The sequence below is a fragment of the Engystomops pustulosus genome, chromosome 2 (assembly GCF_040894005.1).
Source record: "Engystomops pustulosus chromosome 2, aEngPut4.maternal, whole genome shotgun sequence".
Lineage (NCBI taxonomy): Eukaryota > Metazoa > Chordata > Amphibia > Anura > Leptodactylidae > Engystomops > Engystomops pustulosus.
Window position 1 is genome coordinate 76,001,381 of NC_092412.1, and position 16,820 is coordinate 76,018,200.

General features: G+C 40.2%; 1 protein-coding gene across 3 annotated transcripts in view; it reads right to left on the reverse strand.

The window, feature by feature from the left end:
• Nucleotides 1-16,820, reverse strand: part of DIAPH3 (diaphanous related formin 3) — a 403,620-nt gene that overhangs the window by 361,998 nt on the left and 24,802 nt on the right. For all 3 annotated transcript variants that reach the window (XM_072135306.1, XM_072135307.1, XM_072135305.1), the window contains one exon: nt 1,725-1,898. In XM_072135306.1, the coding sequence (XP_071991407.1) occupies nt 1,725-1,898 (174 nt within the window). The remainder of the gene's footprint in view (nt 1-1,724; nt 1,899-16,820) is intronic.

Below are 16,820 nucleotides of genomic sequence, written 5' to 3' on the forward strand. Positions count from 1 at the left end.
GGTTATCACTTCGCTAGCAAAAAAACATAAAAAAAGAAAATAAAAAAACTATAGCTCATGCAGGAGCATATCCGTGACACACAGTTTGTGTCCATGACGCAGAGTCTGTCTACCTCAGTGTGAGCTGACGGAAGTAGATAGATGGAATGGAAACAGCACAGCTAAAGCCTGGGGGTCCCTTTGCTGTGGAGCAAATCGCACATACACGCAATTCCACGTTCTGCTGATTGCAGAGGTTCCAATAGCCAAAAGCCCCACCGATCATACATGTATCCCCTAATAAAAACCATTGAAGTCGGTAAACTATCCGTCACTTCAGACTATGGATTTGTGTTCAAGAACGTGACATCTTGAGCAGGAAGGAACGGATTGCAAAGAACATACGGGAAACAAAATAGAGGCCAAAGTACCACCAGGATGAAGGACTTTATGCAAATGAACCTGGGGGCTCCAAACTCCATAGTTGTTAATGGAGCCTGGAGCCCCTTTGGCTCATTTGCATACAGACAGTCTACCATCTTGGTGTTAGATGTCATTTAGAATATACTGAAGCTTTCAACAAACATTGCATTGCATAAGAAATAACACAGCCTCTGGTCTTTACATGACTTGTAGTCAGGGACAATAACAACAGCAAGAGTAAGTAGACGAGGAATTAGTTTGCTCTAACAAGATACGATATTACAAAGTTTCTTCTATTTACTTGTACAGTTGACCTATTCAAAATTTGTTGAAAAGCTAGTGACCATTAAACAGGACCTGCCAGGCTGATTTGGGATCAACTACAGGTCTTCATAGTCCTGTGCTTTAGGGTCCCAAACCAACCTGTAATAGGGATGTACGTTAAGCACAATTTAGGGGTGGCAGGGTAGAAAACTTTTATACTGCCCTAGATGTGAGTCAGATAAAGCATCTGCTCTTCCATTGTGGCAAATGTGCGGTACCTGGGCAGTGAACCGTGGTGTACTACCCCGACTTCACTAGCCGCAACACTCTGATGTAGAGGGAACGAGGGACGTTTAAAGCTTTATTTTGTAAGATCATTGCTGAAAAAAGCACAGTTTGTAAGGAACTGTGGGTTGTTTAATGTCTTCAATTGCCTTGAGAGGTTCCCTTTATGCAACAAATGAGTTTTTGGACAACAGTGAGCATGATATGTGAAGCTTTACATAGATTTTGTTTTTAGCAAAATATTGCAGAAGGGGGCTAAAAAATGTGGAATTTCACAAGAACAGTTCAATGAACTAAGGTTGGCGCTTAATTATATAGATTGGGATCTAGTCATAGTTACATCAGGATGTTGAATGTAAATGGGTAGTGTTCATACACAACTATGATAAATTTGAACCTAAAGACAATAAAATCTCTAAAATTAGAAAGTTCTTCTTCAGGCCCCAAGTACATATGAAGCAAGTAGATTCAATCATGCTAAACAGCTGATATAATAAAGACATAGTAATGGGCAGGTACAAGCACAATGACATTATATACAGTACAGTCTTTGTTATCCGTTTGCCTACAAATTGGGGCATCAATTGGACTCAAGAGTTTTGTTTTTCATTTTTTCTTTCTTATTACAGAAAATTGGTCTCAAAGACAGAAATAAGGGTATAAACAGTTGTTCTATCTAAAATAGGCAGATACAGTGCCCTAAAATAACCATAAATTTTACACAAAGTTGAACCATTAAAACTCAGCACAGTCTATAAAAATAATTCACTCACCATCATTTTTTCAAACAGTGCCAAGATTTCTTTATCTGACAGCTGCTTCTGAGGAAAGTCTTCATATTCTGAAGATGTGGACCAGTCGCTGCCAGTGTTGGAGCTCTTCACATAATGCAAATTAGGACGATCTTTTCTGCTTCCAGGAATTCTAATGCTGGCAAATCTATCCAACTGCAAATAAATGAAGATTTGATTAATTGCTGCAAACAGAGGGAAAATAGCTCAAAGTCTGATTTTCCAAAATAAATCCTGTACAGTGATGGCCAGACAATGCTGTAAAACAAGAGTTCTCCTAACGCACTTAGGAGGGGTGAAATCGTGTTTTAAGATGATTAAAATAAATCTTATTTTATGGATTCAGTGCAAAGTTCTGGAACTTTTCCATTTTATTTTATTGTCTATCCTGATTCCATTCCAGGTGCGCATGAAAGAGTGCAAGATTTTCCTGAATTAACTCTCATCAGAAAACTGCATATTTTGATAATATTTTTAAGGCTGACAAAATGTACAATATTTTTGAAGTATAAAAACACACTTACACGTACACCCTTGTGACCGCTGTCCTGTAGATGGGGTGAATCGCCTTTTCACTGCTCTCCCTCTACTTCAGGGGTCGGGAACCTATGGCTCGCGAGCCAGATATGGCTCTTTTGATGGCCGCATCTGGCTCGCAGCCAGGGCTCCTATCCAGGGGCATTACTACAGCCGTGGCATCTGCTACGCTGCCTGTCAAGACCAGGGGCCCTTACCTGGCTCCTGTAGTAATGCCCCTGGAGGGTCCGCGGGGTTAATTCTGGGGCGGCACCTCCGTCTCCTTCCCTGCAGCAGTCTCCTCCGTGTGTGAGAGAGGGAGGGGAGGAGACTGTCTGCCTGCAGCCAATCCCAGCGCTGGATGTAGCAGCGCGGGAGATTCAGACAGAGGAGAGAACTGCATATGCTCGGGAGACATGCAGCACCTGAGGAGAAGGAGTCAGCAGCCCAGAATCAGCCACAGATAAGTGCTCCCTCCCCCAGTGTCTCCTCACACTGTGCACTAACCCCTTAGTGTCCTGTGTGCAGGAGCAGCTATGAAGCTCCTAAGTGTCCCTTACAGACCTCTCTGCATCATCCCCTTATATCTTCCCCCACCACTGCATTTCTACATTAATGTGAGGTTCTGCAGCAGCTGAGATACAAAATAGCTAGGACCTAAGACAAAATTGTGGTGCACGTCAGTAATAAATGTGGCGCATGGTCCGGCTTAGCAGTAACAACAGTCTAGCAGTCTTGTGTGTATAATAATGTTCTGCGGGGGGTGGCGTGTGTATAATAATGTTCTGCGGGGGGTGGCGTGTGTATTATAAAGTTCTGCGGGGGGTGGCGTGTGTATTATAATGTTCTGCGGGGGGTGGCGTGTGTATTATAATGTTCTGTGGGGGGTGGCGTGTGTATTATAATGTTGGGTGGCGGGTGTATTATAATGTTCTGCAGCGGGTGGCGTGATCCCCGACAAAAATGCGGCCGCGGGACCCTCAGTAAATAAGCCCCATTGTACGGCTCTCGCAGAATTATATTTTAAAATATGTGGCGCTTATGGCTCTCTCAGCCAAAAAGGTTCCTGACCCCTGCTCTACTTGCTCCTCCAGGTATGAATATTACTGCAGGACCTTTAGTGATGTCAGAAGAATGCGACTGATCACATGCTTCCTGCATCACTGCAAGTCCTTCAACCCTTTCATGCCTGCAGAGGGTGAGGCCAGTGAAGAAGTTGTGGCAGCTACTGGGTATGAAGACTAGGTGTGTGCATGCATGTAGCAGTTCTGCATGTGTTCATGTGAGTGAATGGATGTAGAAGAGTTCTGTGTGCTTGCCTTGTATAAGACAGGGAATTTTAAAATTGAAGTCAAATATATTTTTCCTACTTTTGAATGACTAGATCTGAGGTGCATCTTATAGTTAGGTGTGTCTTAAAGTCCAAAATATATAGATATAGATTTATATGACCATTTTAAATTTGGAGATATTATAAGATACTTTTTAACCTGAGCTGTGGCAAGAAGATAAGCTGTGTCTGTCAGCTGTGTCCAGAGCAAGGAGCAAATACAGGGAGATGGGCCAGTACACCAGGAGACGTGATGAGGGCTATAGGAGGACAAAAGCCCAGCCACAGGACTGTTACCCCTTTTCTTTGTGCAAGGAGGGACAGGAAGATCAGTGGGAGTCCTGATAAGTGATCTTCAGCAGGCCATTTATATCCATGTATTTGCCCACTGTCAGAAAGACTCCATTAGGATGGTATGAGGTCCACAAATGGGTGTTCTGTTTACTTTTCAACACTGTAAAGGGTGATTGACTTTGGAATCTGGAGAATACATAAACTATTTTATGACTGGAAGTGGGTCAGTAATGGTGTGGGTGGGCATTTCTTTGGAAGGCCGCAAATCCCTCCACTTGCTACACAGTGATATCGGGATGAGAGCCTCAGACCCATTGCAGGTGCAGTGAGGCCTGGGTTCTTTCTGATGCTTAACAATGCTAGGCCTCATGGCTTTAATGTGTCAGGAGTTCCTGCAGGATGAAGGCAGTGAACCCCAGCCCAGAATCCAATTAAGTACATCTGGGACATCAGGTCTCATTTTTTATGAACTAAGGCCAGGCTGCACCACAGACTGTTTTAATCCAGGTCTAGGAGGAGATCCCTGAGGAGATTTATCTGTCAACTTATCAAAAGTATGTCCATGAGTTGTAGGGAGGTCATACGGGCAAGTTAAGGCCATAAACACTTAGCCTCATTTCCTTATCTTCAGGAATTTCCACTGAAGTTGGATGAGCTTGAAATTTGATTTTCCACTTTTATTTTCACTATCATTCCAAATCCAGACCTACATGGCATATTCATTTAGATTTTTATTGATCATTTTTATGTTTTAATGTTCTCAACACTTTCCACTATGATGATTAAGTAATTTCAACTGGAAAATTTCATTCATTGAGTTGTAGGATGTGGCATTTTAGTGTTCCCTTTATTTTTATTGAGCAGAGCAACAATAATGTTAAGTATATTTGCCATGGAAAAACTGCAATATTTGGAAGATATGTGAAGACTTTTTGGATTTTTTTTACTCTTCACTTGGGCTGTAACTTCCCTTGGAGATCCAGTTTTCCCTGGTCATCTGAACAAACTTGGCTTTCATATCCTGCACCTCCACCGATTAAATAATAATGGTCTTCCAAGTATGACAATTCTTCAAACACTTTTTGCTGATTAGATTTAGATTCACTTTTCCCAGACAGATATTGATTTTTGAAGCAGCAATTTAGATAACCGTTGTAGATTCTTATTTTCAAAACTAAAGCAATTACAAGCACCTAAACAAAAGAAAATAGACTAAATGAAAGACGATGATTAACTTAATAAAGAGTTAAAGGGAAATAATCTATTCTGAGTATGAGAAGTTCTGTCCAATTGAAATCATAATGGGTCTGAAATGTTTACTAGATAACCATCACTCTGGGAAGTATCTAATAGATCCCATACAAACTAACTAGAGGTTTCTAATTGCCCATTACCTCAACCAGCTTTCACCCCATTAGGTCTTTTACATAAGTAAATGGACGGAATTTAAAATATAGAGGGAATTCTAGAAAGGATATTCCATACCCTAACTGAGGGCACTGCTAATTTAGTGAGATAAAAGCTGGTGACAGGTTAAGAACTAACAGTGTCATAGTTGTCCACGATGCTGTGATCTCCAGCCATATATCAGGTTTATGTGATGATGGACCACATTTCCCAGACTACAAGAGTCCTCAGAATGTAGAGAACTGTTTCAAGTGGTTATCCAAGGCCATGAGGAATATAAAAACCTCTCCCTTGAATTCTGAAAAACTGAACAGAGCTACCCGGTTTGTGTATCCCAAATTTCCAAGCCAAGTCTGTGCCTCCTTTAGCCCCATAGAAAATTAGGCGCAGGTTTACATACTACACCTGTGCTCCATTAACTTCCATAGTTGAGTGTCTATATTTCTGAGTTGAGTGTAGTAGTATGTATTAGCAGGGTGCTGATACTGGATTTGCAGACATGGTTTTATTATCCTGGTTAACTTCTTTAGATTATTCCACATGTGAGACATCTACTATAAATCCAAGAGGACTCAAAAGGGAACACATGAAAAGAACTCTTTATATAGCACATAGGTGACTATTCAAATTAAGATTCATGGAATATATACGCAGGACAAGTAGGTATAGTGCCCATATAGTGGCCAAATAGTGTCCATATCACCATGTATAGGATGTTGGTTTAGCCAACTCCCATAGACATAACCTGAAGGAGATGCATTCATGTGAAGCCACCTATCTATTAATTCTCAGACTGGTTGCAGAGGCCAATGGTCATCTCTCTAGGTGGGACAATTATTGAAGTAGCACCATTCTGAAGATACAAGTGAAAGCAGGACTAGGATCTAGATGATCCTCTGGCCATGGCATAAATGTCTAAAATGGAAAAAAAAAAGTCATTCAATAAAATTTCAACAAAGATGATTTGGTAGTGCACATTTTGAAACCTATTTAGTAATCACTATTTCCATGTGGTCCATATGGAATAACCTCTGCAGGATACCTGGAGAAGGTCTACCTGCATTAGGTGAATTATACTCTAAAAGTGATAGCAACTTTAACGTATTACCAATTAGAAATAATGGAAGAAAACTTTCCTTCGGTACAAGGCCGTAGCAGACTGTATTTATTCTAGTAGAGTCAAACACTTCATGTTCTGTCAAGAGCAGGGAACTACTTTTACATATATATTTATCTGTGAAGATCTTGTCGCCTTTTTATAGTAGACAGCTTGTATTTTAGGTTTAGTAGTCCTTTAAATGAACAAAGAGTCACTTGTCAACAATGACAACTGTTGCAAATCTTCATGAGAAACACATTTTCTGAATTTGCTGCATAGACAATAAATCTAGTGTGTGGGAAAATCAACTGGGAAGAGTCATATATATTGGAAGCAGTTTTACGATTGCCAGCCTCCGAGGCCTCCACTACAATTACAATTTTACGCTTTCAAGTCAAATTTCCTATTCACCTAGTGTTTCTAATACAGAAGCCACAAACACATTCTGATTCAGGGTTTTATGACCCATGATACTTCTGCCTATAATATAAACATTTCTACTTTTTGACAACGCAGGCAGTGAATATGCAAAAGGATCAGCAATCCCAGGAACTGTTCCTATTATATACCACGCTGCAGTCTGACTAACAAGACAGGTTCTTCTTAGGGTACATTCACACAGCGGTATGCCCGCCGTGCGGGCATACCGCCGTGTGCTGGAGAGGAGGAGGAGGCAGCCCCTCCTCCCTCCATAGAGAATAGCGGCGCACGGCCGCACACACGCCAAAAGATAGAGCATGCTCTATCTTTTTGCGGTGTGCGGGCCGGATCGGTGCCACACATGTGTGGCACCGCATCTGCGCCGCGCCACTATTGCCGTCTATGGGGACGTACATGCGGCCGCAAATTTGCGGCCGCATGTACGTCCCCGCAGGCGGCCATGTGAATGTGCCCTTACAGTCTCCTCTCTGTTCCTTTATCATTTAACTAGTCACTTCTCTCCAAAGGGTCTATGCCGGAGTATCTAAACCCCAAAGCCTCCGATCCATGAAATGTTCTCATACAAAAGATACGCTATGAAATAATAGTCCCCAAATATAATGATGCACTGTAGGAAGATATTGATGTAGTATTTTTACATCTATAGAAAATCCAGGAAAGGATAGCCACTATAGAAATCACAGATTGATAGATATGTTAATGAGCAATTTGTGTGAAAATGGAAACAAAATTTTTCTCATTTTGTTTTCAGTTATACATATGGACACCCCATGCAGAAGTAAAATACACGAATAAGCCTTGGCATCAGAGGTTGCCTTAACATTTTTCCAGAGGGTAATGAAATTCCTCTCACCATTTTCGAGGTGTATTTTTAGCAGAGGAGTATGAAATTTGAAATGTAAATAGATTAACTATTTTTAAAAGAAAATAATTGCAGTTAGTGTTCCTCCTTCCAAGGAACAGTATATGGCTCATGCCCCAGAACACCCCCCCCCCCCCCACAAACACACACACACACACACACACAGGACCAGGCTATAGCCGATTGCTGGCTCTTTGCCCAAAGTCATACAAGCACTTCCAACACATGAGCACACAAGATCAAAACAAGTTTTCTATAGCTGAAAAAAAAAAAAAAATCCGGTCCGGTTTTTACGATCCTCCTACATGCCATATATTGGAGCCAAGTGCTTGAAAACATCATTTAGAGATTTTCGCAGCTGCTACTTAATCTATTAGCTTCTTTTGGCTTGCTGCTTTAGACATTTCCATTTAAAATACTTTTTATTTCAAAGAAAAAAAAAATGGGGGGGGGGCATCTTTTCATTAATCAGCATTTTTCCATTCCTATTATTAACAAGTAATTCATGAGTTAAAGGGAACCTGTCACCAGAGACCTCATTTTCACTAAAGACAGATTGTAAAAGCCCATGACACCTGCAGTGCAAAAATGCCTCTCTGCCTTTTCTAAGCATTTGCATGATAATATATTTGTGTGTTATAACTTACTCTTGCATCCTGACAAAATCCTGGGGTAGTCAGAGGCCGGGCTTTGGTTTGGATGCATTTCAAAAAACAACATGTGACTTGTCTGAACTGCAGGCTGCCGCCATCTTTGTGCTCCTGTAAAGCCTGTACCTCCACCACTGATGTCAGGCTGACCAGGCTGTGACCTCTGAGAAGGAGCAGAAGGTGGAGATGTACAGGAGCACAAAGGTAGGGGCTAAGATCTGAGGAGGGAGTAACACAGACAAGGCAAATGTTGGTTTTTTTTAAATGCATCCAAACCAAAGTCCAGCCCCTGTGACTACCCCAGGATTTTGTCAGTGTGTAAGGGAATTTATAACACAAGATTAAACTGTAATGCAAATGCTTAGAAAAGGCAGAAAGGCAGATTTGCACTGCAAGAGTAATAAGCTTCTGCAACCTGTCTTAAAGTCCTCAGTGACAGGTTCCCTTTAATGGGCAAAACTGTGTGTTTGGATAAGAGGTGCAAACTTGCAAAAACTTTTCCAAGCAGCTTTGATACTCCATCCATTTGAGAAATTGTGGTTTAAAAAAAAAAAAACTTAAGGAAACTATTCATTGTGCAACTTCATGAGAATATAATAATTCTTATTTCATGATGCATGCTGGTTCATGAAGAAAATAGTGGCTATATCTCCTGGCATCTAGAAAAACAAATATGATGTCAAATTAAACAGGAGAATCCCCTTTAATATGATGTGTATGGATGCTTCACAGAGTCAAATTTGATTTGTATGTACATCTTTCTATTGCCGAATGTAACTTATGGATATAAAGACAAAAGATAGCGGCACTGTCGCCTGACGAAGCGCAGGAGTGCGCGAAACGGCCCGTCGCCGAAGTTTTTCTTGTGCTGCACCTCCCTGTCACATGCATAAAGCAGAATAAAGAAGATTCCTGGGTGAGTGCCGCTATCTTTTGTCTTTATTTGTATGGATTATCTACCTGGCGTATACAGCAGTGCACCACCTAAACAGTCTTATCTACCCGGCCCCAAGTATTGTGTCCGTGCCTCATTAATCGACCTGGTCTGGCAGTGCCGACATTCCAGTCGGGTGACTTGGTAGCCCCCGACATTCCACTTTTACAATTAACTAAGGATATCTCCGGTTCTCTTAAGCATCCATACACAATCCATACATCAAAGGGGAAACTCTACCGTTTAATATGACGCCGGAATTTTGTATCTCGGTGCAAGATATAAGCATTTCAAGTGTACCACCTGTCACTTTCCCTTTTCATTACTGCAGAAGTACATGCACCCTCTGCATCTGTAAATAAACCTGGGAAAGGGTGATGGAATAATGTTCTTCTACATATTTATAGCATAGTTTGTTAAAAGATACTACTTCTTAAAAAACACTTACTGGTAATTGGGGAAAAAAACACAAATTACAAATTCACACTTGTAGTGAATTATTGGAAAATTTTTAAATTTATAGCTATTCCAAAGACATCGTCATTTAAAGAAGTGCATATCAGAACATCAAAAATTTACCTGGTCATTCTGGCACCAATGACCATGGGTCCTGAAGGGGTTAAAGTGAAGGGTGGTAGCACAGTGCTGTACACTAACTGGACACTGTAACCTCAACGTGAAGCATGGCTCTGATAAGATCAGGATGTTTTCAACTGGTAGTCACCGACCATCCTGTCACAATCAGTGTGAAGATGGATCAGGCACATTACAGATGGAGTCACTCAGAAAAGCAGAAGCATGAAACAGTGCTGTGATTCATGAGGAAAACATGAAGTCTGAAGAACAGATAAAGCAGATGTCCTTGACTGACCAGAGTTTTTAAGCATGCAGTCAACAGCTTCAATTTGTTGGTACATTGTTACTAGCTAACCTTCATACCTACAAAACACATTTTGCAGATTGTTATGTTCATCTCAGATTCTCTAAACCTGACGTAATGGAACATGGCTGGCATAAAGCGTTCATCCAAAGGGCCTCCATCCAAGTATGCCTTTAGTGGGAGCCTCTTAAAGAGGACCTATTACCCAGAAATTCGGCACTTTAGTAAGCAGCTCCTAGTGCAGTGATGGCGAACCTTTTAGCGGCCGAGTGCCCAAATTGCAACCCAAAACCCCCCTTATTTATCACAAGGTGCGAAACAAAAATTAAAGCAGTAACTTATTGCTCCCTGTTCAACAACTTTCAATCATATTGGCCTCCTGAGGACAGTAACACAGAGAAAGATGGAAAATTTACATCACTTCTTTCCAGTGTCCCTCTGTACACAGATAATCGTGGGGCCAGCAGAAGGTCCTCTAAAGATAATTCGGCCCCGTCTACTCATTCTCCCTCTTCCTAAAGTCCCAAGTAGTGAACTAAGTATCAAAATACGACTGAAAGCCGCATCTTTTACATTGCTTGGAACTGCAGGAAGATTCTTTGAATCCTGTCTGGTGTGCTGGGGCGATGGACTGGGTGCCCACAGAAAGGGCTCTGAGTGCCACCTCTGGCACCCGTGCCTTAGGTTCGCCATCACTGTCCTAGTGCTAAAACAAATGCAGCAGTGTTACAATGATATCATTATCGAAAACCTCCGATAATTCTATCTAACGCCGCTGCAGAGTACAACAGAAACACCAGACTGTATTCATGAGGGGGGGTTGTGGGCGGGATTAGAGGCTGTGACTGCCGCATGACGTGCGACAGTCACCACCGAGCTATGGAGCAAGCAAGTTTTGGGAGTGGTCCGGCATTTGTTATATACTCCGCAGCGATAACGCTATCATTGTAACACTGCTGCATTCATTTTGGGAGCTGCTTACTACAGTACATGGCATGAAATATCAAATTTGTTGTGTAGAAAACAAGCCTTTATACAGCTTTAGACAGAAAAATAAAAAAAGAAGTTATGGATTTTTTTTTTAGGGTGGGGAGCAAAAAAATGAAAAAGCGCTGTGGGGTTAAGGGGTTAACACCTTAGGGACTTGGCCCTTTTTCGTTTTTGCATTTTCATTTTTTACTACCCACCTTAAAAACTCAGTAACTTTTTTATTGTTCCATGTAAAGAGCTGTTTTTGGGCTTGTTTTCTGAGTGACAAATTGTACTTCATAGTGATGGTATTGAATATCCCATGCTGTGTACTGGGAAGCGGAAAAAAAAAAAATTCTAAATGCAGTGAAAATTATGAAAAAACCCATTTGCGCCATATTCTTGTGGGCTTGGGTTTTACAGCTTTCACTGTGCTCCCCAAATGACATGGCATGACATGATTCTTTGCTTCGGTACGATCACAGGGATACCAAAATTGTATATGTTTTATAAGGTTTTCATACATTAAAAATTAAAACCTTCTGTACCAAAAAAAAAACAAAAAAAACTTTTTCATACTTCAGTGCATGGAGCTGTGGGTGGTGTCCTTTTTTTGCGAATTTTGATGACGTTTTTAATGCTATTATTTTGAGGACTGCGCAGCCTTTTGATCCCTTATTATATAATATTTTATAGTTTTTAAAATGGCAAAAAAGTCACTTTCAAATTTGGGCGCCATTTTCCGTTACAGTTTTAAATGCAGGGACAAATCGTTCTTATATTTCGATAGATCATGCCACCACCCCGCCGCCGTAGTCGGTCGTGTGAATGTACCCTTAAAGTGGTTGTGTGAGAATATATTTATACATATAAAAGTAACCCTCTAATACCCGCCTCTCTCCGCACATCACTGTCAGTCCCTGTTAGTATACCTGAAAGCAGCAGCACCACCCCAACTACAGCCTGCTATAGCCCGAAACTGATGCTGAGGCAGGCACGCAGTTGTGACCTGGACCGCACGGTACACTGCGGTTATTTTATACTATGACAATGCAGCTCTTTGTAACCCTGTTAAAGGGCCACCTTTTACAGCTTATTAACATTGATGTAGCTACTTTACATAGACTGTTATCATGTATAGGAAACTAGTCACTAATCTACAGAAAGTGTACTGTACAATCCACACATCTGCATCTCCCTCAGTCTTGAAGATTTCCATTCCTGAAGTGTCACTTTGAGGTGATAAGGCATGTGCCTCACTGCTGTGCTGTTGTTTCATCTTGGGTGCACTGGTTTTGTAAATGAGTAACACTTATCTTCAAGGATAGTTAAATGAGCACCCTATTGAGCATTATCTCTCCGTGAGTAATCACACTGATAATTGGCAGTGACACTAATCTGAAATTAATTAAACTGAAATGTAGGAACTGGAATTTTGCGCGACAAAAGACTGTAAGATGTAACTTTATGCTTTCCACATGGTGTGCTAATTGACATTATTGTCTTATGTTTATTTTGGATTGTACAGAAAGGGAAGATAAAGCAGATGGAAATTATATTTTAATAACATTGCATTATCTGTGTCCAAAATATTTGCTTCCAACAATTAAAATGCTTCCTTGGTAGGACTACTGAAGAGTTGAAACTTCATTTTAGATTTAGTGCCAGCCACGTTCATTTCACATATCCATCAGATTTAATTACATTAATAGAGAATAAAACACAAGCCTGCAGATGATTTCCAAAGCACATATTTCACTAAAAACCAAGCAGCAGTTCAAAAGCCTGATTTCTTTTTTTAATCATCATGTGTAGCTGGATGTTTCAGAGCAATTTCAGCTGAAATACAAAGCGGCAGAAAACCTGGCAGTTTCCAATCAATGTGCCATGTTAATCACTACAAATGAATATACCTTGCTCATGAAAGTAGCTGCTGGGATTCTAATTAGTTTTCTCCCAAAGAAGGTATTTACTTAAAATACTGTGCCGACTAATCACACAAACATGAATGAGGTCCTTATGGTAAAAATCGAATAAATAGAAGGAGCTGTCATCATTCACTCGGACCAGGTAACAGCCACATCCATCTCTAATTTATTAGAATATATAATATTCTGATTTATTTCTAAGACTACTATTATTAGACTACGTTTTTGCTTATTTGCTAAAAAGGACAAAAACCTCAAAAATCCCTGTTATCCAAGATTAGAAAAACACAATGGGGCACATGTATCAAACTTTTGGCTTTCCCTTTTCTTTAATTTTTGAGACTATTCCTGGTGCTTGTGCTCATTTGTACCTACAGTCTGCCTTCAAAATTCGCCATTGTCTAGTTTTCTGCAGTGTTCAAATACCACCTGAATCCAGATGTGAAAGTTGCGACTTTTCAAAAGTCAAAAGTTTAAACGCACATCTACAGCTGTCCCTGCCCGGCGTAGAAATTAGCTTAGAACCGATTACAACTTTTAGAGACCGATTTAAAAGGTTGCAAATTCTGTAGAGACCAAATGTATCAATAACCCCATAGCGCAATAAGACGTACCTGTAAGTTTTATTGCGCATGGGGGAGTATGAAGAGGGCTCACGGACAAAGAAGCAAGCACCCGTCGCTAACACCCTTTGATCGCCGGCGGCATCAACCAGCCAGTGTCGATCCCCATGACGTCATCGGGGAGCGGTGATCTGTTGTCATGACAGCCTCGGGTCACACAAAGATCTGAGGCTATCATGTTTTAGGCTATTACAATGTGCGATATTCACATTGTAATAGATGGTGTGCAAAATCCCCATATACTGCCATACTGTAGTATGGCAGTATATGGTAGGATCAATCAGACAACCTAGGGTTAAAGTACCCTTGGGAGTCTGAAAAATAGTAAAAAATAAAAAAATTATATATTAAAAAAAAACCCTAAAAATTCAAATCACCTCCCTTTCCCTAGAAGATAGAAACATTATAAAACCTATACAAAATTGGTATCTCCATATTGATCCAATGAATAAAGTAGGCATGCCATTTAGGGCGCACAGTGAAAGAAGTAAAATCCAAGCCCACAAGAAATGGCGCAAATGTGTTTTTTTTTTATCATTTTCACTGCATTCAGAATTTTTTTCCCGCTTCCCAGTATACGGCATGGAATATTATGGTAAATACCATCACTATGAAGTGTAATTTGTTACGCAGAAAACAAGCCGTCACACAGCTCTTTACATGGAAAAATAAAAAAAATTAGATTTTTGAATGTGGGGAGTGAAAAATCCTTAATCCTTAAGGGGTTAAGGAAAACCCACTAAGATACCGGTACATCTGTTCTGCAGAAAAACCAAGAAATAAAACAGATGGACAGAGCCGGACTTATGATACTTGTGCCCCAATGTTATCTCACAGAAACAGCACCATCGCTGCCCTTAGGTTGCATATGGTATTGTCGTAAAGATGATGACCTATCCCAGCACCTAAAGGGGTTATACTCTGATAAATCTCCCATTCATATAATGGGGGAAATTTATCAAGGTGTCGCATAATAGACCAATGCAGTTGGGTTACACTACTCCAGATTTACTGTGCCAGATTTATCATGCTGGATTAGATTGGTTTACACCATATAGCCATACTTAAGGTCACCTATTAGTTGATTTTAACACAGTTGCAAAAATTTTTTTTTTTTTGCATTGTTGTGAATAACTGTTGTGAAGTTATGCCCCCTTTTCCTGAGGCCATGCCCCCTTTTCAGAAAAGTGCATCAAAAGAGGTCTAAAACCCTGAATAAACGTGGTGCAAGGCATTTCAGAGAAATCTTGGCACCTATTACTCCAGAATTTTGGGTGCAGGCAGCTTCATAAATATCCCCCCAACCTCCACCCATTCGAGCATGGTGAACAGACCCTGCCTATATTTGTGGGTACTTTTTGTAGTATTTATGCACCCCTAATCTGACATCATGCTGCAATGGTTCCTTCCTTTTGGTGCAAGCAGGTCACTATATGTTCCCAACGCCAGGCAAAATAACATTAGCTTTAGTTGGCTGCCAATAATTTTTAATGCATATTAGCATACATAAACATTCATAAAAAATACAGATACACAAGGGCCTAAAGTTAATTACCCAGGTCATTCATACTCATGTGGGGAACAATAAGTAATTAAGTAATATTGTTCCATATCACTGTTTGTACTCTGTAATGTAATATTATAATTATATCATTTGTAAGGTGCTACAGAATTTGATGGCGCTATATAAAGATTATTATTCAATATTTATACACTTATTACCTGCTCATTCCTACAATAAAATAAAATTGTTTAGCCCATTTAACCCCTTAGTGATGCAAACTGAAAAGGCTCTAGTGACCGGGCATTTTTAACAATTTTCGTATGCGGTGGTAAAATGGCCATAACTTTTTTTTTGCATGCTACCTTACAAATTTGTGTGCTAGTTAAAAAGGTAATAAAAAAAAAGTTTCAACTTTTTAAAATTTTTATTTGGGGTTAAAAGTGGAAAAAAAGGCTTGGTTTTTTTGGAATTTATAATACTTTTTTTTTAATTTTCAAATTAACTCAAAAGAAACATTTTTAATGAATTCCCCATTTTGTTTCGGTCATTTTGATATATAATATGTATAGTCTCGGGCAAACAGGCGACTATGGCGATTCTTTTTATAGTGTAGCAGGAATTTTTTTTTTTTTTATTATTGGGAAAAGTCATTGTATTTTTATGAATATTTATTAATATTTTTTGTGTGTGTGTTTTTTACTTTATATGTCCCCAGTAAGGTCATAAAAGACCCCTGGAAGACATTTTCCATTTTTTTTTTATTATACAAGTTTTCCCCTGTAACTGAGGGATCTGTAAGAGCCTCCGTTACAGCCGAAATGACAATCTGTGACTGGGGATTCTGATCAGAGCTGGACTGGGTCTAATTAGACCCAACAGCTCTGGTTAACCGGTCTATGGAACCGAAAGCAGCGCCACCTCTGCTCCTCAGTGCATCGCGCTCCTTCAGCGCAATGATGTGAGGAGAGGAGTAGGGAGCGGCAAAGAACCACATCTCCCCGGTGTCTCTGGGTGTCAGAGACCGGGTCCTGCTCCCGCAGCTACAGTAGGAGCAATAGAAAACGTCAGCTACATCTAAACACGTCGCTGCAGACTAGGGACCTGCTGTCAGCGGGTAGTCCCAGAGGAGTTAAAAGTGATTTGGAATTTCCCAGTACTGGTACCCTATTTACAAGCACTCATTTACAAGAAGGGGACAAAGCTTTAATAGGGGCTACAAGTATACAGCTTTCTGGTATACACAATCCCCATGGCTCCTTCCAACAGGTGAACTACAGGATGCCTAGGGTAAGCTGCCATATACCTGCTATTGATAATGTATATTATGAATTATTGAATTGTCAATACTGTGCCCTCAGAAAACCTCTGCAATACATCCATCTGCAGTAGCACCCTAACCACCAGTACCTTGTATTTAACCTATAAAATATTAATATATTTATATTTTATATACACAGTATATTAATCCATGCACCTTCTGGACGTTGCTTTCTGTAAATATATAGATTGTGTTTGTGTTGTGATTGTGTTATAGAAGAGTTTATTGTATTTAAAAACAACTTTACAATTTATTTAGGAAAAAAATAGCCATACAGGCGTTATTTTCTTTCAGTTTTCTTGAAAAACAAACTTTTACCACAA